This window comes from Coloeus monedula, assembly GCF_965178545.1.
Source record: "Coloeus monedula genome assembly, chromosome: 5".
Classification (NCBI taxonomy): Eukaryota; Metazoa; Chordata; class Aves; order Passeriformes; family Corvidae; genus Coloeus; species Coloeus monedula.
In genome coordinates, this window is record NC_138785.1 from 47,247,548 (window position 1) to 47,275,392 (window position 27,845).

The 27,845-nt window shown below is 35.9% G+C and overlaps 1 protein-coding gene across 3 annotated transcripts; it reads right to left on the bottom strand.

The window, feature by feature from the left end:
* Positions 1-309: 309 nt before the first annotated feature.
* On the bottom strand, positions 310-27,845 carry EXOC1 (exocyst complex component 1). Of its 3 annotated transcripts, none has more exons than XM_082281224.1 (19): positions 27,561-27,845; positions 25,719-25,852; positions 24,756-24,886; positions 22,628-22,787; positions 20,800-20,987; positions 19,953-20,180; positions 19,587-19,719; positions 19,300-19,409; positions 18,712-18,765; positions 14,346-14,495; positions 13,149-13,254; positions 8,999-9,162; positions 7,188-7,295; positions 6,635-6,711; positions 5,927-6,155; positions 4,744-4,927; positions 3,425-3,624; positions 1,739-1,933; positions 310-976 (listed from the first exon to the last, which is right to left on the bottom strand). In XM_082281224.1, the coding sequence occupies exons 2-19, from the start codon at positions 25,840-25,842 to the stop codon at positions 824-826; spliced, it is 2,694 nt and encodes an 897-aa protein (XP_082137350.1). In that variant the 5' UTR covers positions 25,843-25,852; positions 27,561-27,845; the 3' UTR covers positions 310-823. The 3 variants fall into 3 exon arrangements, with proteins under 3 accessions (XP_082137350.1, XP_082137351.1, XP_082137352.1); XM_082281225.1 differs by having other exon boundaries at positions 27,557-27,845; XM_082281226.1 differs by lacking the exon at positions 18,712-18,765.

The window sequence follows — 27,845 nt, forward strand, 5'->3', positions numbered from 1 at the left end:
CAGCATGTTTAATGTGCCTGTTTCTATCCTATATACACCCCACCTCTATCCAACATCTTGGCAATTTCATCAAGCTGTACAGAAAACCTAGGTCCTGAATTCCTGGCAGCTGAAGCTCCAAAAGGAGGAAGGGCTTACATGACATGGGAGTATACTGATACTACATCATACTTACTAAAAGCAAGAAAAACACACGTGCAGAAATGAAGCAACTCTTCAATGGCCAGAAGCAAAACAATGGCATTCACTCCTTCAGGCATTTTCACCTTTTTGAAATAACACTCCACAGAAATAAAGAATATGATGAACATAGTTTAATTAAGAATTCTAGCCGTAGTCACATTACATCTCAACATCAATTCAGTCTTCCCACTGCATAAAGTTCTACATCCATACTTCTTAGAACAAGGAAGGGAAAATATCTTACAGTCTTCAATGCTTACATAATTTCTAAGATGCAAAATATTAGTGAAAACAGTAGTATTCTTTTGGCATACTCTGAAGGTAGTGCTTACTGCTTTTAGCAAGAGAAGGGATTATAAATAAAAGTATTTGAATATTACAGAAGGGAAAAACTGTATCCAAAGTGTTTCACAGAATTAATGCTTTCAAACAGTACTTCAGTCCAAGAGAAGCACAACAAATCCCCGAAGGTTTCATTTTGCCCTGAAAGGCATTTGAAGCAGGAGTGTAACTCAACATATAGGGCAGTTAACTACACACATGTGGAAATCCACCTTTTAAAACCCAGTAACATTTATAGTGTTTGATTCCCTTGTACACAGGCACACACTTTGCTAGCTTCTCTTTCCCTTTCTAGAACTTAATGGGACTGTGCAATACTGGAGCAGTAGTCTAAAATATCCTGTATAGTGAACTCCATAGTAATTCCTGATCCAGGATAGCAGCGAGCTATCAGCCCTTCAAAGTGCTTGTATTGTCGTATAAATTCATCTTGCATGGAATGCCACACAACCTGCCAAAGAGAGAAAACTTTAGGAAAAAGTCAACTGGCACAATACACTACATTAATCAATTCTCAGTTCAGGTGTCATTTTACAGTCGAAGACTGCTAATAAAGTTCAATACATGGGGTTGCTGCATTAAAAAAAGACGGATGTTTTTACCCATTAAGATTGGTAATGTTGACATGACCTGTAATAAACGTGCAAAGCACAAAATAGTAAAGAAGACAGGGAGGTTTTCCTAACAGAGGCACTGCTTTGTCTTTCAGGAAAACACCCTGAACCAGAAGAGTGCAACAATCCATGTTTCAGACTTTAAAAAGCTGTTTAAACAAGCTTAACTCAAGTCTATTTATCATTTACTCCAGTGAGAAAGTTTATGGAATGTAAGAAAAACATTAGATAATACAACTATCAGAAAATATATATAACTGAAAGTATTCTGCTATAGTGCACCAGCTAAATTTCACATCAGGTTACTCATTCATTTAAATAAACATTTCCAGTATATTTTTCAGAGAAGACGTCACCCATTAATGGTCAGCTAGGAAATAATAAAGGAAGTTTCCTTCTGAACTTTATCTCCACCACTCTGGTTCAAATGAATATTAAAGAAATAGAAACAGAGCGGGATTATAAAAAAACCAAAAAGCTGCACTCAAAATTTGTGTTTTCAGAGTTATGCTGAAATTCTCACAGAATACATGTGCAAAAGCCATAATAAAAAGCCTCCCTGTAACATTATAGGGTTTTTAAGACATGATTTAGTTTACCTGAAGTAAGTTTTCTTCTTCACAGAGATGTTTATCTACCTTCTTGTAGAGATTATCCAAGCCCTTCTTCACTTCTTTACCGGGATATTCCTTTATAACTTTACGAAGCTCTTGTTTATTGAAAGCCAGCTGATAGCTTACTTCCTCTTCTCGTATACCTTGTGCCACACGAGCTTCAACACCTTCAAAAAAATGCTAACAACAAGTAACAGCATTAGTCACTATCATAAATCTGAGCTAATTAATTTAATTTGACAAGGATATGTGTGGTTAAATCTTGATTCTGCTTCATGACTGTTGTGTTCTCCCAATTTTTGTTTTTTAATTGGGCATGAAGTACTGCTCAGCTATAAAAATTAAAACACAGACCAACAATACAGCACTCCAAGAACTAGCATAAAACTGAAACCAATCATTTCAAGAAGCAATCAAGCTTTTCTTTGCAACCTTGTAACTAATAACCAATCGGCCTTAAGAACCTCACTCCATGAGCTAATAGCCAGGGATCCAAATACTGGATCTTTTGGATAAACTCACTAAGCACCTGAGCATCTTTATTTAAACCGTAATTACACACGAGCATATTTGTTCACAATTGCCCTCCCTTCTCATTGCCATTGACTGGTTTTCTCAACATAGTAAATATAAAATATTTTAGTAGAGGGAAGTATTTCTGTGAACATGCAGGTTCAGCCTCAACAGTGCATCAGGTCTGGCTAGGACAGAGTTAACTCTAATTAATTTTCTCCACAGCAGCCTATAATGCTGTGTTTTGGATTTGTGGCTAAAACAGGGCTGATACCAATGTTTTGGTTATTGATGAACAGGTCAAACCTGACCAAATCATAGCACATAACATCATGTTCAGCTATAAAAATTAGGGTTGGTATTTGGCTTCAAGGTGGCTGTTGCTCAGAAACTGCCCAGGCATCAGTCTGCTTGTGGGAGGTAGTCAATGACTGCTTTTGCATCACTTACTTTATTTTTTTTCCCGTCTCCCTCTCTCCCCTTCTCTGATTAAACTGTCTTTATCTCCACCTCCAAGTTTTTTCTCTTTTGCTGTTCCTATTGTCTCCCCTGGAGAGGGGGGACTGAGCAGCAGTTAGTTACGTGACAGCTTAGGTGCTGGTCAGTCAACCCAAAAGTGGGAAACAGCAACAAAGCATTTTAATTTTCAAAAAGAGATCTTAAATGTCTCAGAAAATGGATGCCTGAAATCCTGTTTATAGAAAAAGCCATGAACAGTGGGAGACATTCAAGAGGACAGAACTGAGTCTGAACCTAAATCACCACTCAGTTTAACATTTAGTTCAACTTCAGACATACAGAATTTTCCTATAACTTTTCTTCTTGTTTAACTGCTCAGAAACTACAGCAAATTTCTCTGCAGTTGAGATGAGGAAGATTATCCCAAAACTCCCGATTACTTTCCCCCTCACTTTCTTCTTCCTCAAAACCATTTGCTTAAGACACTGATGTTTAGCCAGTACTATTAATTGCCATGAAAAATTTGGTTATTTTCATCCAAGACTGTTACCCTCATGAGTACTCTTGCCAGACATGCTCCAGTCCAAAATAATAAAATAAGAGATTATGATAAATGCAGTGATAAAGAGATCAAATAGTGCAAACTAAACATTCAAAAACTATTCTGTACCATTTAAATGAATGCTCAGATATACTCACATTTAATTTCTCAAGAGGCTGTCCAAGTGAGTAGATTACATAAGACTGAAGATGATCAGTGTATTTCTGTTTGGCTTCTTTTTTCTCAGCCTCCAGACAAGAAATTTTCAAGCGAGAAAGTGTTGCAAAAATATGATGAAAGTTCTCCATCATGACCACATCCCTGGGTGTCTTCTGGCTTTCATTAGCTACTTTCTCAACTGAAAGAAACAGGAAGCAAAATACTTAAAATACCAAAAGGACAACCAAATTCAGAAAAACATAACCAATAACCATAATACTATCAAAAAAGAAATTTTGAATTTCATGTAACTGATTAACATTTGTATGAGTAGTTGTCAGAATTGCCACTAAATAAAACGCTACCTAAGAGCCTTCAAAAAAAGAAACAAATTCATACAGGCTCTAAGACCATGAAATTTATATGGCAAAAAAGTCACTTATAAAAAGGTACAAAATAGTGAGTATGTATGGTCTCATTTACAGATGTGAGGAACAAGTCACATTCTGGGGAGGCTTACAGGCATGCTTTCAGTATCCCTAGTAAGTTTCATGTGATAGACCTTTTTAAGAAAAGTCACAGCAAAATTGATTCCCATCTTCACTAGGACAAAAATCTTCAATAAAATAGAGGGGTTTTTTTAAATGTACTTCTTAATCTCAGCTTTTGCTCATTAGCTTTATGGTCAAAAAAAATGGATAATCCTGCACACAGATTTTTTATTTTCCCCTTCCCCTAAAAAAAAAAAAAAAAAAAAATTCTGCCTATCCCTCCCTTACTGCACCTAAAAGTGGGCTGAAAGAGGATAGCTTCAACCAAGAGCAATTAAGTTTCTGTGCCTGTTCATCCATTAATCATTTTGCTGAGACTACCGGGATGCCCATCATGAAAGTGATCCAGGGCACCAGAGTATCAGTAATGACCACAGATTCATTCCAGTCAGAACACTGAACTACCAACTAGGAAAGATCTGCTACTGCCAGATTTGTTCTTCCTATATGACTTTTTACAGGGGGGGAAAAAAGACAAGAAGCTGCTTCAAATTGAGCATGCCATGTTGCTGCCATCTCCTCTCCCTCTTCAGAGTCTTAACCACTTGCCTCTGACACAACTCAAAGTTACTTTACAGGTACGTACAAAGGGAAGTATCTAAAAAGTATACTACGATCAAAAGGATTACACTTGCTCACTTACAATAACAGAGACAACCAAAATTTCAGCACAGTCTTAAAAAAATCACCAGTTACTTGGGGCAAAATTATATGTAAGCAGGTGGAAACAATTATTTTAGAAACTATGACAGCCTTGGAAGACCTACCACTGTCAAAGACAGCTCTAATAAGTTTTATGTAGGCTTTATCTAGATCTCCTCGTCGTTCTGCATTTTTGAAAATTGATTCAGCAAGGGCTGCAAACTCTTCAAATTCAGCAACAAATGGAAGGATCCCAACTTTACTCTTCTTTGAAATTTTTACTTCATCCATCTGCTTCATCTGATTACTCTTTAATTTAAAAGAAGAACAAGTGTTAGGCTCCAGATCATGTAAGAAGTATCAAAAGAAAAATGCAGACATACTGAAAAATTGACATGTATCCAAACACAGAAATAGTTCTTTCAATTAGTACATCTATTCAGCCTTTCACCCTTTTTACGCTTAAAAACTTTTGTTAAATAAAATAATTGAACAGAAAAAGGAAAGATGGTCTTTTATTCTCCTTTATTTACTTAGTATTACCAAAAAAACACCCAATGAAAAAAACACCAAATTTATGCACCAGAAGCAATTAACAATTTTCATTTTATAATCTAACAAGGAACTTCACTTTTCTGGTTTGGCCAAGCCAACAATTCCTTTTGCTGCAGGAAGTTTCTTTAGTCTTCTATTGAAATTTTATTTATGAGTGTAATAAAAAAATCTGTTTCAAAATATTTTAAGTATTAAACTGATCAAGAATGGTCAGTTTTATGATGTTTGCCTAGAGTCAAATTACATTTATGACAATAAAACAAAGTTTTGTTTTCAGTAAACCTGCCACATTCAATATAATGGTCGTAACCTTATTAGCAAAAGGAAGTTTCAGACAGTAGAGGCTGTCTCTGCTACTGCCAAAAGACTTCACACCCTCGTAAGTCCCCAAGGTTTGGTTTTGGCAAGTAAAAAGGCAGAGAGCTATATTTTACCTAATGGACTTCAGTAATCTCTGTCGGAGTACAAGTTTAAACAAACAACTAAAAATGTCAACTAGCTCAGAACCGTGACTGAGTGGTCTTATTTGTTACAAATAGCTACTTATTGAAGAAAACTGGAACAGAGAGGAAAGAAGAAACACAACCACCCTTTATTCGAAGGCTTGGCAAGTAGAAAAGCAATAAGGTTACTAATTTTCACTTCAAATTTAAAGCAAGAATTTAAGTATACAGAAGTGTAAAATCAAACTGGGTAGGAGTGGGCTTCCTATAATATTACCGTTAGCTTAATTAGAATAACTAAAGAACTTACAATGCACTTATCAAAGTTCCTTTTGACAGTCACCAAAACATTTCCAAGTGTTGTGCTGAGAAAGGACGCAGGGTCCACATTTTGTGCTGTCCATACATGATGACTCATCTTAACTAACATATAAAGGGAATTAAAGCTATCAATCTTGTCTCCCAGTGCTATAAGGTTATTCAGCTCAGGTTCAATACAACGAAATATTTTTGTCATCATTTGTCGGATCATGTCCTTCCTATTAAAAATGCATAAGAGGAAAATATTACTCTGACAGTTTACTAGGCTATTTTACATGGTTTTTGATATATTTATTTGATATAGTAGTCTTATTTGCATTCAACAAGTCTCATGATTTTCAGAAAGTCAATACCACACAGTAAAAATCAATAGTCACAGGTATAAAATATTCCAAAAAGTATTTTCTCTGTGGAAGCTGCCACACACTCTCAGAACTTTGCTAAGCATATTTTCTATATTATAGTGCCTAATTTCAATTTGCAAACTATTAAGAGAATTAAACAACTATATACAGGAACACCCATCCTATATAAAACAAAATTCTTTTTACTGACACTCAGTGTCTAGGTAAAAATTAAAAGTTCACTGTTCATTTTCACTGAAAGGGAGTAGTTTCTGATTTTAGAGAAAAAAGTTTTATATGCCAGATAAACTCAAACATAGGCTTAAGAATCAATAATAAACAGCAGCACATACTCAGATGATACTGTTTGTGGAACACCAGAAGTGTACGAACGAGAGAAAGCTACTCCATCCATTTCCTCCACTTCATTCTGTAAGAACAAGGAATGTATATAATGATAAGGTTTGTCTCCAATTCTATATCTAAGCAGTTACTGTATCTGACAAAACCACTGTAGGTACTAGCTCCATACCCCCACCACCCCCTGCCTCCAGAGTGGAAAACTGAGCGGTTTGCAAGGTTCTGGTAATTTTCCAGTCATGTTCCACTGAATACAATACTATCTACAATTACTCCCTACTGTCTTCCTACAATGCATGATGAAGTGTTTCTTGAGATCTTATGAGAAGACAAAGCCATAGCAAAGGAAACATGCCAGTCCTTCTTTCACAGATTTTGTATTGATCAGCCAAAATTAAAGATCCTGCCAGTTCCTGAAGAAAAAGAAATTACTTATCACCTGGACCACATAATCGCCAATAAATACCAAAGTTCTCTTTTAAACAGGTCTCTTTTGAGGCCTGGTCAATACTTTCTACTTCAGTGACAAGAGAATGTAAGTCCTACCGTTGTTCCAGATGTGCTCTGATGTTGCTGCAGTTTGAAAAATTTACTAATGAAGTCCTGTTCCGCCAGACACAGAGGCTCTAGTTCACTTAATACTTGCTCAAAAATCTAAAGAAAGTCAAAATATTTTATCAACACACCAAATACTATGGACAGTTAGCAATACTAACTTTAATTGTTTGTTGCATAGACCTTTTATCTTCACTAAGCTTTACTACTAGGCTTACTACTACTTAACAGAAATGGAAACAGCTTGTACTTAGATCTTTAAAAGCAATAGCTGCATCTTCAACACAGTCCTTTCTTATCCATGTAATACTGTGAAGAAAAGAACAATCTATGTTCTTCCATAACTAGAAGTTTTCTAGTCACAGCCTGAGGAAGCACTTTTGTGCTGTATTGGAAACATTCACATTTTCATAGTAAGTCATGGGGTCTGCCACCATCTTTTCTGCCTGGGTTGCTGAGTGGAGGAAGACAAAATCCTCAGGGAAGAAAAACAGGTCAACTGTGTATGTAGAAGTTAACTGCTGTGTAGAAAAAGTAGAAAAAGTTTCCACATAGCTGCTACAGAAACAAACAAGTAGGTTTTGTACTGAAGTATGCAACACAATTTTTAGATTTAAACTAAAATGAAACAGTATTTTGGCAATAATTAATTACAGTAATTTAATTCTATAAATACAAAATAAGGAAATTCTAAGTCAGATGTTAGACATACTAGTCTATTAGAAATTTCTCTGCAAGTACTTAAAGATTAAGACATGCAATAATTTACATAAATTGAAGCAATCTAGGCACATAGGAAATCCATGCTGATGAAAATTCCCATAGGAAACAAACCCCCAACAACCTAGTAGGTCAGCTCAATTGCTTGCAACTCCATGTATACTGTCACATTCACATATCCCCAATGGGTGTGAGATACAAGTGAGAAATTGAAGATAATAGCACAATAATCGTATAAACCTGTTTTAACAAGTTAGTTTTTTAATTCTAGACATGTTGCTGCTACCGGTTTGTAGTAACTTCACAGTTAATACTGTTTCAGGCATTTATTTCCTCCCAGAAAAAGACTGAGCAACGATTTGAAGAGGTCAGAAGAAAAACATTCATCTCCATGAAGTAATTCAGTAGAGAACAACAAAATTTTTTTTATCTCCGACTGGTAACTGCTCGTTTTTCTTCCACAGCACTGAGGAGTTAATTCCGCAAGAAATGGTGAGCACTGTCACTTTTAAAAAAAAAAAGTCAACAGATGCTGAGGACAGCAGGTTTTAAAACAGGATAAGGACACCCCAATAATAACTTCGTGCTATTGGTTAAAGTTTAAAATTGATGGTAACTAATGTGAAACCAGTATAAATAAAATTTTAGGGTCACTCCCAAGTCCTGGTTAAAATTCTTATCTTCCCTGTCTTTCACTTTTGCTTACATACTGGCAAAATGTCCTAGAACACTGAATGAATTGAGAAAAATAAAATCAGTTGAGAATCCACCAGTTCCATTCCTATTTGCTTAAAAACTCATATTTGGCTTAAACTTAACAGACCATTTTTTATCCTTGATATTCTTTAAAGATCATACACAGCATATAAAGGAACTAAACAGAATCGTATAATCTGATGATAATACTGTGATCTACGTATTTCTTAGGAACTGCCTTTATTAGATGTATGGTACACACAAATTTTGAAATTGACATGTTTTAAGATTTAAAAAGTACAGATTTTTGAACTATACAAGAAGGATATGTAAGATACTTCTAATACAAAACTAAGCAGGAATTCTATGTGATATTTTGGCTTTACCTTATCAAATTTTGTTCTGTCAGCCACATCCAGGTCAGAGGCAGACATGTTTCCCATGTCTAACAGTGAGGATGACTGAGACCTACGGTTTCCTGAACTCTGAACAGAGAGTTTATTTAGACTAGAAGTAGACCCAGTCAATTTCCCAGAACTTCCATGAAGACCTGTGAAATAAAGACACTATGAAGGAGGAAAGTGAAGGCAGAATAAAGTACTCAAGAATAGGTTTGTTACAGAACATAGGAGATCAAGAGCTGCTAGTAGTCCTATATTAAATGAAACAACTTTTGTCTAAGCTATAATGCTTTTGCTGTAAACGTTATTATTTTCTCAATGTAAGGTAACTGAGATTCTTCAGCAATTTTCAAAGTACAATAAAACTATTTAAACTCTCATTGTAAAGTATGGAAAAAAGGTATAAAAGGAACAAAACTCTAAAATACAGTAACATGGGGATTGAAGATTGGAAAGCTAAGACCAGTTATGATCTTTGTGAATGTATTTTAGGCAAAGGTTGCCAGAAGCAGAAGAACTGAACCACAGGAGGGAAAAATATTAAGAAGTTTTATATACACAGACACTTTTTCATCTTGAACTTGATCTTTCTGCTGTTAACATCCTTTTATCTACACAGTTTGTTCCAGCTATTTTGCTGGATCTACAATCCCATAGTAACTCTGCTGCTAATGCTCTCCCTTCCTTTTGATCCTAATTAACATTCAATCATTTCTTCATGATACTGCTGGGCCTTCTCCTAGAAGCATGTATTTTCTTTTTTATTTCTTTTTCCCCCAATTTTTTCAGAAATGTTGGACCAGGACAGAGAAAGCTAATAACAAAAAAAGACCAAAAAATTATCAATATTTGATCTCCAAGTAAACTTGTCATATCTAAGCCACAAAGAAACTTAAAAGCAATCCTGCAAGCTTCATTTAATTGCTGTGTTGGTATCTAGTCTAGGGACACAAGACAAAGTCTATAGATCTAATCTAAATTGTCACTTCAACCTACTGGTAGAGTGGAAAACTATGACAAGCTCTCAGGCACAAACATATTTTGCTATCAACCAGTAGCATGGGAAAACCAAAAGATACTGCCTTTATGTGCAAACCTTCTCAAATTCTATGTTGGGAATTACAGCTGTGCTTTCTTTTTGCCTTGCAAGCCTGGTGATTCTGCTAATGTTTATTTCATTCTGAACAGAGTGCTTCAGTGTTAGGTAGATTCTCCCTGATGCAGCACTACATCGTAACATTGACACACATGCATTGACAATACCAACTAATGCAACTAGTTATACTCACTCTCAGTTTCCTGTTTGACAGCACTTTCTTTTCGAGGCAGTGTAGCTGGGATGGATTAGGTTGCAAGCATCAAAGACAAAGACAAGTTAAAATGCAGTTTGCACAAACCATGCACAAGATGCAAGTTAAGCTCTAACTGGAAAGAAACATGCAGAGAACTATAAGCAGCAAGTAACTACATTGCAAACACATTTAGTTGGAGAGGTACTATGCTAGAAATTCAGTATCTAAACTACACGGAAAATAGAGCAAGTTTCCAGGTATTAAAATTTGCTTTTTCTTATATAGTATGTTTGAAAAACATTTTTGATAACACATTCTGAGTTCTCCCAAATTGAGAAGTCCATTAAATTATTTGTCAGACTCAGTTTCCAAGATAAATCATATCAATAACAGACTTGAAGAAATTAAAATGTACTTATGGAATTTTTTTACTGAGTCGGAGATATCGTCCATCTTTTCAATTTAAAACATGTACCATTACTGCAAAGTAATTCATATTGACAGTAAGCTGGCTAACCTTTTCATAGTTGTTGCAAATCAGGGTGTTTACATAGAGAATACATCTTTTGCATTCATGCTGCACAAAACCAGATGACTGCAAATTTGGAGAGGATGAAAATAATAAACGTACAGTAAAAAAATTTATGAAGAGGTTTTTATATTTTTCCTGTTTGTTTTCAGAATTGAAGTTTCCTCAAGTGGACTTCAACGTAAAATTTAAAGTAAATGGGCATTTTAGAAAATATAGAATCCCTAGAGTAAAAGGCATTTGCATACATACACTAAAAGCAGTATGTGGTATTAAAAAGATCTTGATGAGGATGGATGCTACAAGCCCCCCAAAATGGAGCAGGCAAGCAGAACCTACTGTAATAGAATGAGTAGATACTTCTAAATGCCACAAACATGTCTTAAATACCAGATGTTCTCAAGTAGGCAATACTACTGATAATTGTAACATCAAATTCAAATTTAATTCCAGTCTGGTTTTTAGATCTTGGGGATTTTGGCAGATTTTGAATAAGAAAAGGTTTAGGTATGATATATTTGGCATATGCAACTGTCATGCATTGGTCCCAGTTCTTCATCATCCCCAATTTCTAAACACATGGGACCTATTACAGAATGTGATGAACTACAAAGATCAGGCCCTGGACAATCAAAGGAGCCTTAGTGGCTTTTGGCAAGCTACATCATATAACATATGACAGTAGTAGCACTCTTTCCAACACTGACTTTATGGTATTTAAGTATCAAAGTCTTGGCTTCATCAGAAAAGAAAAAAAAAAAAGAAAAAAGACTACTTAAGACGAGTGTGAATGCTCATGACCCAGACTGGGTTTTTTTGCCATAAAAATGCAGACAAAGAACCTTGCGCTAGCACAGAATGCCAGAGTTCTCCCAGCATCCCCTCTGCATTTGAGGCATTCAAACAGCAGTGCTATTCCCAAAGCACAAAAAAAAAGGCAAGAACACACACCAACACAGCTTGGAAACACGTCATCTTTCGTATCTGAGTACAACTGGAGCATTATGCACCTACACTACTCCTTAAAAAAGTTTAGAAGTGAGGTATTTTGAAGTAGTACAATCACTACAATGAACACAGAAGCCTTCAAAATTGTACACCCTTACGAGGCATTACAAGATAAATAAATTTGCACAAATACATGACAGAGGTCTTCTCAAAGTGCAGCTTTTACTCTGGTGAATTGAAGGACCTCTTTCTCCAAAATGCCTGATTGCTGATATGCTGGTAACATTTACACAAGTTAGGGAACGGCCACGAAAACTGTCTCTTCACAAATACAAATCACAAAACAAGTGTCAAGACAAAGTGTTTAGAATGTTTCAGAAATCAATTTGTATTAGACTAAAGGTTTTTTTTTCTTGCAGTAAGATTGCTTTTTAAGATTTATGATTTTAAATGTTCTGACAATGACATCTTATGGTGCCTCTTGCTTTCCATGTCCAACAGCTTGCCAAAACTTATCTTTCCAGTTTTCCCTCTCTCAAACAAGCCTTACCACCTTCCTGCTTTCTTCCTTTCATTACATTTTTCTGGTTCTTACCATCAAACTTCAAAGCCAAAAGAGGCTGACAGAACTTACTACTTACTGCACATAATTTTGGAATTCAGAATTTGCAAACCGGTGAACCGTGGCAAGTATAAATATTTTTAAAAGCTTTGAAACACAGACAATACATAAAAATGCCTATACCACTGTTGCTTTTTAAGTATCCAGGTTATTGTGTTTAAGCTTCACTTCCATATTCATGCTAGACTAATCCTAGCAGGAATACATACTCCCTTAAATATAAATACCTACACATTAACAAATTATGATTTCTAGTCTCCGGCTACATAGGTAAATCCCCCTGAAAAAACACATTAAAATACGTAAGTTTTATTAGGCAGAATCAGCATTAAAACCACTTCTTACAATCCACCCAAGATTTTTCAAAAGCAGAAATAACAGCAGAAGGAACACAAAAAAACGCTGCCCAAACTTCTGTTAACTACAAGAGCTGATTTTTCAAATTTGTTCAGGTAATAAAGTGGGATAGTTCAAGTAATAAAAAGTGAGTGTAGATTTGAACACTGAGAGAAATATTGTATTTTATACTTTTATTTTGACCAATTTTACAGGATTTCAGTTGTGCTACTTTGGCCTTGTGGAAGTCAGAAGTTTTACCAATCATATTTTTCATCCAACTTCTTCCATTTTGCCAAAAGTAAAGAATTTTACACCATTACAAAATTAGCCCTAGGTGTCGTAGTGAGTGTTTTATATGCAAATAATAAGATTTCAAAGCAAGATATGTGCCTTCTGGAAACTTACCAAACTTTTTTCCTTCTCTGGTTGTGCCTGTCATCTTGATCTTGGCAACTTCAAAGAAATCTTTTATTTCCCTTTCATAAAGTCGTGATAAATAATCCATATAATTCTTAAAAGAAAAATGTATATTTAGTTAAGAGGTATTCATGCCGATTTTCTTCTATTATAGGTAAATAATTCTTAAAAACCTGTGAGTTTTCAAGTCCTACTAAATAACAAACTGGTTTGAACTACGTAAGTCTATATATTTATGCAGCATGCACAAAATTATAGTAGTGATATTTAAGCAGCTTATATTCATTGAGCATTAATCAGAAACTTCTACTTCCTCTCCACAAGGAAAAATATGTAATGTAGTACATGTAAATAGGATTACTAGTGGTAGAGCATCACAGAATTCAATTCACAGGTAGAATGGTAAGAATTCAGCACCATTCTCTAAAATCTCTTTTATCAGACTCTTACTGTGCCCCCAAAAGCATACATATATATGCAATTCTCACATTTTTTTATTAGAAGATCACAAAGATGTCAACCATTCACTATCTGGCTTACACTGAAGGCAAATTAATAACTATTTCAAAGTCATTTTCAAAGTCTAATTAAAATCTTTCAATTTAAGAATGACAGTACCTTAAATGAAAAAGAAAAAGACTTGTTTTGTAAGGACTAACTCTTCCTTTACTTCTACCTGAACATTTTGTATACTTTTGTAGCAATTTTTTTACTGCAGGTTAGTTTTAAACAAGGTAGTTAAAAGTTACCTACATACAAGGGAAAAATATTTCTATTTAATCTACTGTACAAGAGACCTCTGAAGTTTTTGACACTCCCAAGTGAAATGAAGATCTCTTGAAATAGAGATGTTACACAGGCAATAAGCACACAAATTTGGAATTAGCTTAATTATTTTTCTTACTAGGCCGTACAACGACAAACTTGTTTTACATAAATATTAAGACAAGTATCTTATGATACTTCAGAATAGGATGTTTGAGAAAAAAACAAACAGAGCAGGATACCACAAACACTAAAAAATGAAGTTTCCTATTCTAAAAAGGAATAAAAGAAAAGAGGAGCAGTGAGTTATATTTAATAGATAGCAATATTAGAATGACATGTACATACAGGCAATTCTTTTGACTCTCAAGCCCCATCTATGATGTCTATTCTCTAGCATCATTTGAGCACTTCACATACCTTTGTTAGCCCTTCATATTTTCCATAATCCGTGTTCTTGAGCCACTCCATCAGTTTAGCATATCGAAGTAAATCTCTGTGAAATGGATGATGATTGGGTAATGTCAATTCAGCAGAGTGCTGGGCAAGAGTGGAACTCTGATCGTGACCCTTGACAAGAAAAAGTATTAAAGTAAATCCGGAAGCACTACACAGATGTACTAGAAGTTTCCTGAAAAACTTAATATAAAGACAGTATCTCCTTCAGACAAACAGGAAAGCCTCAAAATACCTTGCATAGAAGCAAGGTCTAGAGATGCAGACTGAAAAGGACACCAAACATAATACACACACCAAGATATTACAGCCATGGCAGGTAGTACATCCTAATAAGCTTGTTCATTTTAAGGCTCTTTGCCTTCAGGGTGAGTCGCTTTGCCACTTTTTGGACAAGAATGCAATGTACACCTGAATGAAAATTTAATGACCAGCATTCAATTGTTCCTGAAAAATTTTAAGAGATTATCACTTTATTCCTCTAAATTAAAAAAATAGCTGCTTCTGTTTAAAGATGCTTTTCTCATATACAAATTTCAAGTTCCCAGTAAACAGGTGTTAATGATGAGCATTACACCTCTCCTCTGAAAGCCTGCTCCAATTCAACATACTTTAGTTCATTTTGGGCAAGCTTTCCTTGATCAAATCTTAAAGACATCAGTGCACACACATTCTCTCTCTCTCCACACAAACAAACACACACAACCACTGTCAGTGAACATTACTAAACGGTTTACAACGTGCAGCATAAACCAATCTATTTAACACAAGCTATTAACTTCATGCTCCTCCATTAAGCAAAGATCCCATCATATTGCTAGAACATATGATTTAGCTTTTTTAAGCTTTCACTTGCTTACTAAGCAACTCAAGCTTCCCGAGCAATTCAGGAAGAGCAAGCAAGGCAACACCTCTGTGCAGCCACACAGCAGAACACACAACCACTATCCCTAAGTTAAAAGAATGGAGGGCAAGACTTAATTTCCAAATGGCTTTAATATTTTCTGTAAAGTCTTTTTTTACTGGGCTTGCAGTAAATACAGCAACAGAACTTACATTAAGTATAGTTTGTGCTATGGCAGCACACAAAGATTGTACTAATTGGTCTCCAATTCCTGGATCACATGCAGGAGGTTTATGCAGGTTAGTCAATGTCAGTCCCTGAGAGCATTCCTGATAGTTCCATCTTGGATATGACAAGTTAGCAGAATAAGCCATACCATTTAAAATGCCTTTGCATGTTTCTAAGTTGGAACAGAAGCCAGTCTGGATCAAAACTAAAGCAACTCTGTCTTACCCTTTTTCTGTTCTACCAGGTACGAATCAGTTCAAGCCTTTGGTTAGAGAAAGCTCTTCCACAATACATTCACAGACTTGTTTTAAAAAAATTTCTATTATTTAATTTGCAAAATACTAACTTTTACTAAGTAATGCGACCTGAACACTGCCATCTTGTGGATAAAGCTGAACTACTAGATACAATCATAGACCGGTTTGAGTTGGAAGGGACCTTAAATACCATTTAGTTCCAGCTCCCCTATGACAGGCAGGGACACCTTCACTAGACCAGGCTACCCTTGAACAACTGGACTTTAACACTTCCAGTGATGGGGCACCCACAAGTTCTTTGGCAACCTGTTTCAGGACTTTATTGTATCTAACATGAGCATGAACTTACTTTGACCCCTGTCCTTTTAACTACATAAACTGACTCACAAATAGACCCAAAGAAACAAGTCCTGGCCAACTTCACTAATTTATTCTCATAGAAAATGAGGAAGGGTGACACTATAAATCTCACTTATAAAACCAATCATGTAGTCTGACTTCAACAAAAAGCTAACATAGTGTAATTATTGGAACATATAATTTGGAATTGGAATCCAGCCAGCATTAGCAACACAGCTGCTGTTGTGATTACTGAGGTCATTCTTGATACTGTGGGCATGCTTCTGGGCATACATATAGTAAATATTTTCAACAAATGTTTGATATGCTTCTACGAAGAAGAAATTAGAGAAACTCGCTTACCCCTGGTTTGTTACATTCCTACAGCATGCATTTTTAATGTTCAAGTCCATTATGGTTTACTGTAATTTACCTGGTGGCTTTCGCAGCTTTCATCAACTACATCGGTCCAAATGCTTGTTCATATTACTGCTAAGAAATACTCAGCTATCTAAATTTTTATTGCTTCTTTCATGCAAACATTTTATTCATGTCCCTTTATTGCACACAACTTTTCTGGTTAGTAGTTGCTTTCTTCATAAAGCTAGATGACAAATTCCCTGACAGGGTAAATTTCTCTCTCCAGGCCAACTTTTCCACAGGACTCATCATTCTGGTTACAGTAAATTATGTCCTGTTCAAGCCTTCTCTAAAAGCTTATGGAGCTTCTTGATGTACCTTTCCCACCTAATTAACAGGCTTTCTCTCATTATGCATAATGTAAATCATTACCAAATGAAACCTCAAATTTGCTATTCAACTATTTCACAGTTTCAAAGCTTCAACCTACTTCATATCTCAAAGGCAAAAAGCCCAGTTGCCTTTTAATGCTGAACTTGGTTGTTAAAAAATCTTTAAAGTAACAGACACACAGCTTAATCAATTATTAGTATTACACAATAAACACAAAGACATTAAATGTTAGTAAACAGTCTTTAACACTGCAGCAAATGGCAATCTGAAGTTGCATTTCTGTTTAAAATTTTTAATATTTATTCTCCTTTCAATGTAAAGGAGGTAAAGGACTTTAGTACCTTACAAGAGGAGTTTGAATCAAGCATTGAGTTATTTTGCTTTTCAAAAAATAAAGAGCAATTTCATACTTTCAAGGAAATATATTTAGGCCCAAAGGTAAACATAACTATGTTTTTCCATCTAATGATTTCCAAATCAGAATGTCTTGCTAATATTAACAGCCACCTAGACATCATCATGTTTTCTTTTGTCTTTTTAATTTTGAATTCTTTACCTTTATCTTAGTTTTTTCTGAAGTGCTTTAAATTATTTTTTTAAGAAACATTATAAACAAATAATGCAACTCTTCAGATATTAAAGGTAAAGTATTGGAGCTGGGAGTTTTCAACATCATCAGACTAAGAAATTGCTATATTCCTCAAACTAACAAAACAAGCCCATTTTAGTAATAGAACACAAACATTGCTGTACCTCCAACACTTGAACCTGTATCTCAAAATGAAGTACAAAACCTTTGTTTTTCCTCTTTTACAACAATGAAAAAGCTTTGCAGAGTCTCATCTCTTGCAGTTAATGAACTCTTCCTGCTTAAACTTAACAGCAAAGTCGTTAAGTTTTATCTGTTGATTAATACCTCACAGCTAACAGCAAGGCAAAACTTTTCAAGGGCAAGTTTGTATGAAAAACAATGTGAGGCCACTGCTAGTATCAGAATTTCAAAAATGTAAACTGCCCGTTGGTAATAGCATTCTCAATATACCTTAAGAGAGCACTGAACTGTGTCTTAAGAATAAGAATTTCATCTAATACACATAATATTACACAGTAATAATAATCGCTTACCATTTTTAAAAAATAAAATCCTCAGAAGAGAACATCAGAAGGACATTCTGCTAAACAGCCACTTCCATACACAAGTCCAATATTCAAACTTTGTGGATGCATTTACACAGGACTTACACAACATAGCTTCTACTTGCTCATTTAAGGGCTGGGACACATAGTCTATACTCAGGTATTCAAAATATGAAAAGTGACAGAGGAAAAATACCTTCTTAAGAAAAGAAGCTAAAGGCAAAAAAAATTAATATGCTGTGGAGCTGGAATTCTTCTGCGAAGTGAAGAAAATGTAGGAAGCAGTTATCTCTGCCATAAAAAGCCAGGCTCTAAATGCCATTTTCCATACAATTATCCAGTGTTACTCTATTCCATTTTCTGCACACAGTCTAATACATTAAATTTAGAACGGTTCAACTTCTATTGTGCTAATATGTATAAAACCAGAATTACTGCTTTTTATTTACAAGTATTGCAATTTCACACAATAGCAGTATCTGTACTGTTGTACACATATTACTACTGAAAATATTTTTCCTCCATGCATCTCCATCTGTCTCTCAGCAATCTCTGGGGATCAGATCAGAGGAATGTTAGCTCATAAACAGATAAATAAAGCTTAAGGGCTGACAAAAATAACAGAAGTGAAAAGGGATGCAAGTCTGATGCTCTGTAATCAGTAAGGACACATTTCTTTTTGCAAAGTCAAAAATGCAGCTGCTAGTTAGATAATTCAAGCTCAGGAAAAAAAATTAGTTAGAAAATCTTGTACCAAACTCAATGTACTCACTGGAACTGAATGATAGGAGGACCTGTTATAGAGCTGAAGGAGGGTCTGAGTAAACTAATTGAAGATAAAAAACACATTAATTAAAAAACTGAAGCTAAAAAAACCACCCAGACTTTAAGAAACAAGTGTCAGGACAGTGTTTTGTGAACAACTTAAGTTAAGGAACAAAACCAGGGTTCAGACATTTTATTTTGTATGTTTGGTTTTGTTTTGGGGGTTTTTTTTATAGTCCTTGAGTTTCAGACAGCAAGACCTTCCATGTTTTCAGCCTCTAACATCCTTAAAAAAAGGTCAGTGCTTTTTCTCATCAATAATCAAGCTCTACAATTAAAATAAATCCTTATATATCACAAAATGCTTTTAATTCAGATAGCAATCCCATTAAAAAGAGATGTTTGGGGGTTTTCTCAAATGTAAGACACTTCTGTAGGCAATTATAGTTTGGTATGCTTAGCAACATCTCTGCCTGAAGAGCTTCTAGCATTTACTGATTACAGCACAGAACACGGACAATTTTAGATAGACTGTTTTTTTTCTCCAGGAAAGCTTGTGACCCAAAATTTCATATTCAATAGTAAGAAATAATACCTGCTGAACAAATACGCTGTTCAAATGACTGGCGAGTCTCCGTGCAAACTGCTCACGCAAGTCACTAAACCGCTGCTGCTGCTGCTTCACTGCATGAAGCATATCATGTCCTACAAACAAAAAGGACTTTAGAGTGTGCAAAATATAAAGTAATATATTCTATATGGGAACCAAGAAGACCAGAGGTCACAATTCCTTCAGTCAACAGAACAAAACTTGCTACTAATTGGAAAGGCACTACCATAATAAATTTTGTTTGTCAGATGGTAGTCTAACAAAAACATTACCTGGACGAAGAGCTACATTCATACACTGAAGAAGGGCATCTGCTGCATTAGTGCAGGCCTCAATGCCTCGAGAAGATGTCAGATCTCCCTCCTGAAGGGCCTTTATATGGCCCTTAGCCAGATCCATGTGATTCTACAAAATAATGGATAGTATTGTCCATAAGCTGGAAAAAAGTTGGTTTGCTATGCCAGTGAACCAAGAAGGATAAATACAATTTCATCATCATAACTACTGAAATTAGTGCAACAATGAAACAGAAAAATAAGCTCATTATTTAAAGGAACCTCATACTAAAGAGGGTAGCAACCCAAAAGAATTTTATACCTTAAGAGAACAACCATAGTAAACATAATAAAAATGCTTACCACTAAGAACTCTATCTCTGACAGTAGTTTAACATTATTTGTGTTGCTGAGATGAATTAAGTGGTTGCTTTCTGAAATTTGATCCATCTGCTCTTTTACGCTCTGAAGCATTTCTTCATAACTGCTCAGCTTTAGTTCGATTTGGTCAACTTCCTTTAGAGCTTCATCCAACAACTTCATCAAGATATTCACCTGTTTCTCCGAGGCCATAATGGACTGAATATTTGCCTGTACAGAAAATAAAGCCACATTTTAGAAGACATTTTTATATCTCAAAAGCATTCTGATATCTCCTTCTCCCTCTATTACTGTCAAATAGTTTCCAAAACTCTTGATGAAATCAACAAAGTAAGATAAGCCATAGTGTTACTGAACACAGAAGTTCCTTAATCTATGACACTTCCTTATTTCAAAAAGATAACATATAAACCCAAAACTTTGTTCAAGTTCTTAGAGCTGAAGTATTGATCTGCAGAAAAACAAAAAGCCCAACAGTAATCCCTACTATACCAGAACATTTTTACTTCCAAAAAAACCAGGGTAGGTGATAAGGTCAGATTTTCTGTTGCAAGATGAGCTGTCTCCATGACAGCAGCCATTTTCCAAATATACAAGAAACACACAACTTGATAATTTGAGCAGGTTGTTGATGGTTCCCTTACATCTATACCCCCTGCATCTCCTAAGTTTTCCAAATAACCTCTAGAATGTTGGGTTGTCTAAGAAACATTTACATTTAAATATGTGACAGATCACATTAACTACCTTTTCAAAGAATGCTATGTGGTCAGTATCAAAGAGAGCAGTTGAACATGCTGGCACACTGTACCTTAGAAGGAATGCTTACCCCATCTAGCACTTGTAGCTCTCTTGACAACTTCTCTGCAAAGGCTTCAGCATTAGAAATAGCATATTCACACCCTTCCATCATTATTTCAATATCCTGTTCCTCTCTTGCATTTAACTCCTGGTATTCATCCACAGCTTCTTCATCACCTCCTGCTACACTTTGATTCTCTCCACTTGGAACAGATTCTTAGGCGGAGAAGGAAAATAAAACACGTTATCAAGTCCAGAAAGTCACAAGCATTTCAAGAGTACTTAAGTATGTTTAATTATCTGTAAGTAAATTAATCCATTAAACAACTCTCCCAACAAGCACCTGCTGCCTATGAACACTTTTTTCAAGTCTCAGTCTTCCACAAGCTTCATTACGATTTCCAGAACTGATTCCAAACAGCAATGTTTTCCAAATTGCAACATAAGCAAAATACAAATACCCACCTTCCTTTATTGCAAAGAACAAATCTAGTCTCAGTTTATTCACCTCTTACACTGGTACTCAGGATCAGAATACATTAGTGTTACACTGATTTGTTAGTGGAAAATCAGTGCAAGTTAGATTCTCTCTTTTGGTAGACAGAGCATAAGGGAAACACAGATGTTGATTAAGATGTATATCACTCAATAAATGTTATCTTGATGCTCAAGATGAGTTTCACAGCAGGAAAATCAGTACTGAGGTAAGTGCAAATCAAACAAACAATGCTTTTATTAACTATGATTTCTCACAGCAGTGCTCAATTAATTTAACAAGCCACTCAAAAGGCTGACAAATGAATATTAACACAGTCCAGACAGAAAGTGTTCAGGACATTTGAAATATCTCTCTTATCTCTAGAAACTTGATAAGCTAACCAAAGCACTAAAAAAACAAACAAACAAAAAGAATATTATTTAAGAAAATTGCTTACAAGGCAAAATAAAGGAAAAAGGTGTTACGCACCTTCTGCAACTTTAGGAAGTTCTGAAGAATTAAAAGGTATGGAAAAGCAGAGGAAAGGAAGCAGAGAATGTTAGCTAGACAAAGCACGAACAGTGTGTACACTTTCAAGTGGCACTAAGTTTGAATGTTTTATTACTGCACAAACTTCAAATGTTAGATGTTGGTTTAAAACAAATTCTGGTCAACACCAAAACACAGTAACGTTATCCTTCCTGTTTCACATTTCTAAGTCAAATTTTTCTGCACACACCAGTCTAGTATTTAATACCAGTAGTTTCACCACTTCTGACAGACTCCATGTGATATACTCTTACTTACTAGGCTTTACTATAAAATACAACTATGGAAAGATAACGTGACCGTAAAAATACTAACTACAGGATAAGCAAACAAGATGCAAAGCCCTCCTTGCAACCAATCAGTCACATAAATTGTAATAGGGTCCAGCAGAACTTAGCACATGCCTCACAGCTAATGAACTAGAAATCTCAGATAAAACCTCACTAATTCCTAGAATGCTATAGATGCTCACTTTTTAAAGCATTTTTCTAATTCACGGGGAAATGAAAATGAAAACAAAAGCAGATTTGTTACACATTTAGACCTAACAGATCTTGGAGGTAGATTTTATTTTGTTCAAGAAACAGAATGTCTTAGAAATACAGTAAGTTTATCAATATTTAGAACTTTGTTAATGAAGTATTTTGCCTTGGTTCTCAGTTTTCTAACAGAAAATCTGCTATATAGTCGTCTTGCTTATCTGAAGACTTAGAAAATATAAAGTTAAAAAGAAAAAACCCATCAGGATTAAGATTTTTTTTGTTAGTATATCTGTTTTACATCATTAATTACTAAACTTCGTACTTCAAATACAGTTGTAGAAATTTACCTTCCAACAGCTGTGAACTAACATTAATAAAGTCAATTTTCTTTCTAAGGTATCTCTGATTGAGTTTCCAGATACATGAAATGAAGGTGTTCTTTTCCACTGTGCTGCTTGCAACCCATTTGTACACTTTGTCAAAATGCAAATCAAATTCAGGACTCTCCTGCAAAAGATGAGATGTGTTACAGGCTCCGCAGTCAAATGATTCTCTAAGTAGCAGAGATTGTCCACGCATTTAATTATTGAGATGACAGGATAAAAATGAAATTACACAGATGCCAGCCTTAAGCTCATACAGCAATTTTAGGGCCCTCATGCACCTTAATAAAGGTGCTCAAATAGTGATAGTGAAAAACCAGAATCCAGGCTACGACGGAAGCATTTTGTCAAGCCAGGTAAGATGAAAATAACACAATACAGAGATGTGTAAGATTTTCAACAAACATTTGACAGTGCTGTCTGCCCTGAAACACCATCCTCAGAATGACTAATGCCTTCTAAATATAAAAATGGTAACTGGAGTTAACTGGACTGACACCATATAAACCACAATTCAAGGATACTTAAGAAGATAGGCAAGAAGAAAAAAAAAAATATGAGCACCTTACACATTTTAGAGGTATGACAGTATTCAATAGGACTGAACAGGATAGAAAAAAATGGCATTTTAATAGCAAAAAACAATTATAGACGTATTTTCAAATAGATTTACTGCTTGACAAGAACATTATTTTGAAAACAACTGAATAAAGTACTATACTTTCAACAATCACTTATGAACTCAGTATGGACTGTAACTAGTAATAGCCTGTTTAAAATATCAAATTACAAGCATTTTACATGGTCCTTTTGATGAAAAATGTTACTGCCTCAATTACATGTTAAATTCTTACTTACATATAGTTTGTAAAATCTGCCACTGCTCCTACTTATTCTATAGTCACTACTATCTGTAGAAGCAGGCAGCGCAAGAAACCACACGATGGGAAATTTTATTTTCTGTATACTACAATAAAAACAGTTCTTTTTTTTGTAGCTCATATTGATAAATACAAGTACCATGTATTTCTAAAGAAACAGTATTCTTTTGTAAAATTTGACTTGTCTCACAACTAGCACAGGAGATGCCTGCATCAACACAGTTGCATAGGTCCGTGTTTGGAAAGCAAAACACACAATGTACCTATCAACTTTAATTCTACCATTTTTTAATGCAGGAGTTTGGCATTCCACATTTGGTTTTTAAATGAAAATTTCAAAATCTGTCATTACAGTGGTATACACATCACAGCATATTTATGAAAACTGTTGCGAAATTCTGTTTTGCAATAAAAAGCCCTGAAAGACAGTAAAATTTTAACCTGACGGAAGCAATACTCCAACATGGTATTTAGGAACATCTAAAATCTAGCCAACCATTACTGGAATAACAAACCTATACTTGGCGAGGGGGAAATCAAAGATTTTTCAACTTTGCAGTTTTCTGTGCTATTCTTCCAAATAACCAGTTACCAGAACATAAAACCAAACATTGTGGGATGAAGGCTTTTCCCCTCCTGCTTGTAAATCTTAGTTTATGACAACAAATGAATTTAAGTGGTCAAAAATAGGTTGCTCCTGTTGTTCAGTGGAAAAGTCCACCATATCAGGACTGTGTGCTTCCAGCTCACCCTCAAGCTTATTTATTGCTCATTAAGAACATTTTAAGTGTCCCAGTAAAAAAAAAACATTACATGTAGCAGAACATTTTTGACATTTTGACAAACTTATGACTATCATTAGCAGAACAGTCATAAATTTTCCTACTGGAAATTAAGCTTGGGAGAAAAAATTTATGTAAGACTTGAAACAGATGTTCTCTACAGTCACTGAGAGATCACTACAACTAACAGGGCAGATAATGAGACTACTGCTATTCAAGCATATCTAGACTACTCTTACTCAATTTACCAGGGTTGTATTTTTGCAAAGGCTAAAAGAAAATGCAGGTACAGGCAGCACAGAAATGTATCATCTTAATTAACCTGTTATCAGTCTAATTTCTAAAGCAGCCTATATCAAAGAAATTAAGTCTAATTTGGAACCAAGAGGATGCTATGAGCAGAGGACTAAACAAAAAAGTGACACATACTTTAACAGCATCTTTGGCATCAACAACAGCAAGGTCTCGAAGTGCCCATGCAGTCTGCCTTTTGTAAAAATCTCCCTTGTCAGATTTTTTCACTTTTACCACGTTTACTTGGACTGGTCGTTCCGTTGTCACTATTAAATGAAGTAAGAGAGTAATTTCAAAACACACGTGCTACTTTCACATCTGTTTGTGCTGTACTTCAACTTCTGAAACAAATTATCTGTGGGGGAGATTTCACAGTATTTATTTGAGGGAAAGAGACCCTTTGAAACATTTTCATCCACAATAACCATAGCTCAGTTTAAGTCTCAGTCAAACAGGTATACATCTCTATCTTGTGAGGTAATGAACCCAATTTACAGCTGTTTCTTTGATACAGCACATCTTGGACCATGACCATTTAACTGACAAGCACAGACACAAATGGAGAGTATAGTCAGAATAAGAACATTTTCAGGCATTTTTTAGTCAAAAAAATATTCTAGCAAGCTAATTTATTGACAGATCAACCCAAAGCACCTAATTTTTTTGAAGAGATAAAATGTAATAAACATACACTTAAAGGAACATTAGAACTCAATTCAGTTGCTGTGCCTTTCCTTGGACTCTAACCAATATTCTTTAAAGCATTTTATTTAGGCTTATCAGGCCAGATCATTACTAAACCCTGTTTTAAGCACTACATTAAGCCTGCTTCAAAAGCCCACCAGACCCAAAAGAATAATTTTGATTCTTTCATTACAAATTACAATGAGATCTGTAAATAAAAGTAGTGGACTTTGTTTCTTTTTTTAGTAGAAGCAATAATGAAAGTACAAGCTATAGCTAATTTTCTCCGTTAGGAATGGAAAGCACCTGTTTTATACAGGTCAAGAAAAAGGATTGTACATAAAGCTAAAACAAATGCAACCAAATAAAAAACAAAGGTGAAGACAAGAAATACAGTGTGGTATTCCTATGTACCTGTGGCACACAAAAAGCAGTTCCTCTTCTTTTTGCCTGCTTTGCACACGTTCACAATGCTCAATAAACGTTCATCATTGGGAGTGAAAATATCCCTCTGTAAAGCATGCTTGATAGCAGTCATTTTCTCTCAGCTGAAAGATTTTAGGAAGTAAAAATAAACTCAAGCACATTTAACAGACACACACACAAAAAAGAACCAGTCATGTACCTACAGCAACTACAGAATTTTAAAATTCAATTTTACAAGTAACTTAATGAATCATAATCTAGACAGGCATGACTTGGGTAGAAAACCAGACCACTTTATGAAAAAATCCAAAAGAGGCTTACTCTCTTATTTCAATTAGACAACTGTAATTTATTAACACTGGGATGATCCTTCAGCTTAATTTAATGGAGTACAAAAAGCTTCTTTGTAGTAAAGGGAAATATTACGCATTAACATAAAAAAAGTTGAAACTGGAATCACAACAAAAGGGCCATCCAATACTCAAGCTTGTAGAATTCAATCACATAAGAAAGCACAAAAAACAACAAACAAAACCAAAAAACCCCACCAAGCTCCAGAAAATTAAGGAGTTAGCAATATTCACTTGATTCAGAAAAGTTCCTCACACTACATAAAGATTCTATCTAGACTGAACAGAGAAACACATCAGACATCACATTTCAGTGTTTTTATTTAAATACAGAAGCTTCAATATTAACTAAGCCTTAAAATTCTACAATGCATTAAAAGCATTAGTACACATGACACGCTATACTGCTTGATGTCAAGACAATATATGGAGATAAATTTCAGGTTGGCTTGTTCTCTTGAAGATGCCTGAGTTGCTTTCTATGATATGGGAAAGATAAAATCTTGGGCACTACAGTAATTTTAAAGATTAGTAACTCAAGAACTTGGGAAAACAAGGGCCACTATGCCAAAGTGGAAGCAGTATTGTCAAGTGCACAGAGCTCAGGGCACACTGTTTATATGATGGCAATGTACCACTCCATAGCTGCTAATAACTTTCCTTCTCTTCATCCAATGCTGGGCCCACCTTTTGTTTCCCAAATTGTACCAGGTTGACATTCCTGTTACTCTTCAATAGATGCATAAGATGAACACACAAAATACCGAAAATCTGCTGCATTTCAGATTCAGATGCCTCTTTCCTTCCTCATTTAGGATTTTTATTTTCTGCTCTAAGTCACAATCAAACTGCTACAAATTGCTAACTCTCCCATTTCAGTGCTAACACAAGTTGTCCAGGTTAGGCAGAATACCCCTTTCCCATAAAGCATAACATGATAAATCCAAGATCCAAGACCAGCTCTCACGTACAGTTCAACTTCTATTACAAACTCAGTCCCTTTAGTCACAGCCACCAAAACCTTCACAGTATGCCAGGACCAAGCACAAAATTAAGCTTTTCACACTTGAATTCTACTGTCTTCAAGGAGCACAGAATTTAGCCTAAGGAGCTGGAAATAAAGCTACTTCCTCAGGAAAAAAAGTTTCAAGAAAGCAGAGACCACACCAGACTCAGATAAATCCCTTTAGACATTGCTGCGTTTTTTCCTGTAATGTTCCAGGCAAAGGCTACGTGAAATCTGTCAGAGACATCACATCACAGACGCGGCCTGCCCAGGAAAGACACGCCAGATGTGGCACAGCAATGTGATAAGGCTGCTCAGCACTGCTTGGCCTCTCTCAGGATGCAAACAGGAAAACACGCTACCCCTGCATCCTACCGGGTTAGAACGTGACACAAGGGCGCAGCCCAACCACAGCACCCCCAGCAATCAATCAAAAGATCAATCAGAACAGGAAAACTCAGAAGTGCTACCTACAGCAGCGGCGGCCTCCCGAGGGCCCGCCCGACACCGCTTCACCGCCTCCCACCTGCGAGTCCCGCACAAGCCGCCCCCGACCCGCTGCCGCCACCGCCCCGCGCCAAGCTCGGCGGCACGGCCACGGCCGAGCCGGCCCGAGGAGCACAGCGGCAGCCCCCCACCCGGACGGGGGAAGGGGCGGAGGGTGCCGGGACCGCCTCGCTCTCACCGCGGCGCCGCGACAGGGCCGGGAAGCGCTGGAAGCGAAGCGCCGGGAACGGGAGCGCCGGGCGGGGACGCGGC

Excerpts from the sequence above, each read along its gene's own strand:
- EXOC1 (XM_082281224.1), bottom strand. The coding sequence starts at position 25,842 with ATGACTGCTATCAAGCATGCTTTACAGAGGGATATTTTCACTCCCAAT. Across the intron at positions 6,712-7,187 it reads AGAGCACATCTGGAACAACG|AATGAAGTGGAGGAAATGGA; the intron begins GTAGGACTTACA and ends TTGTTCTTACAG. Across the intron at positions 6,156-6,634 it reads CCACAAACAGTATCATCTGA|GAAGGACATGATCCGACAAA; the intron begins GTATGTGCTGCT and ends CATTTTTAATAG.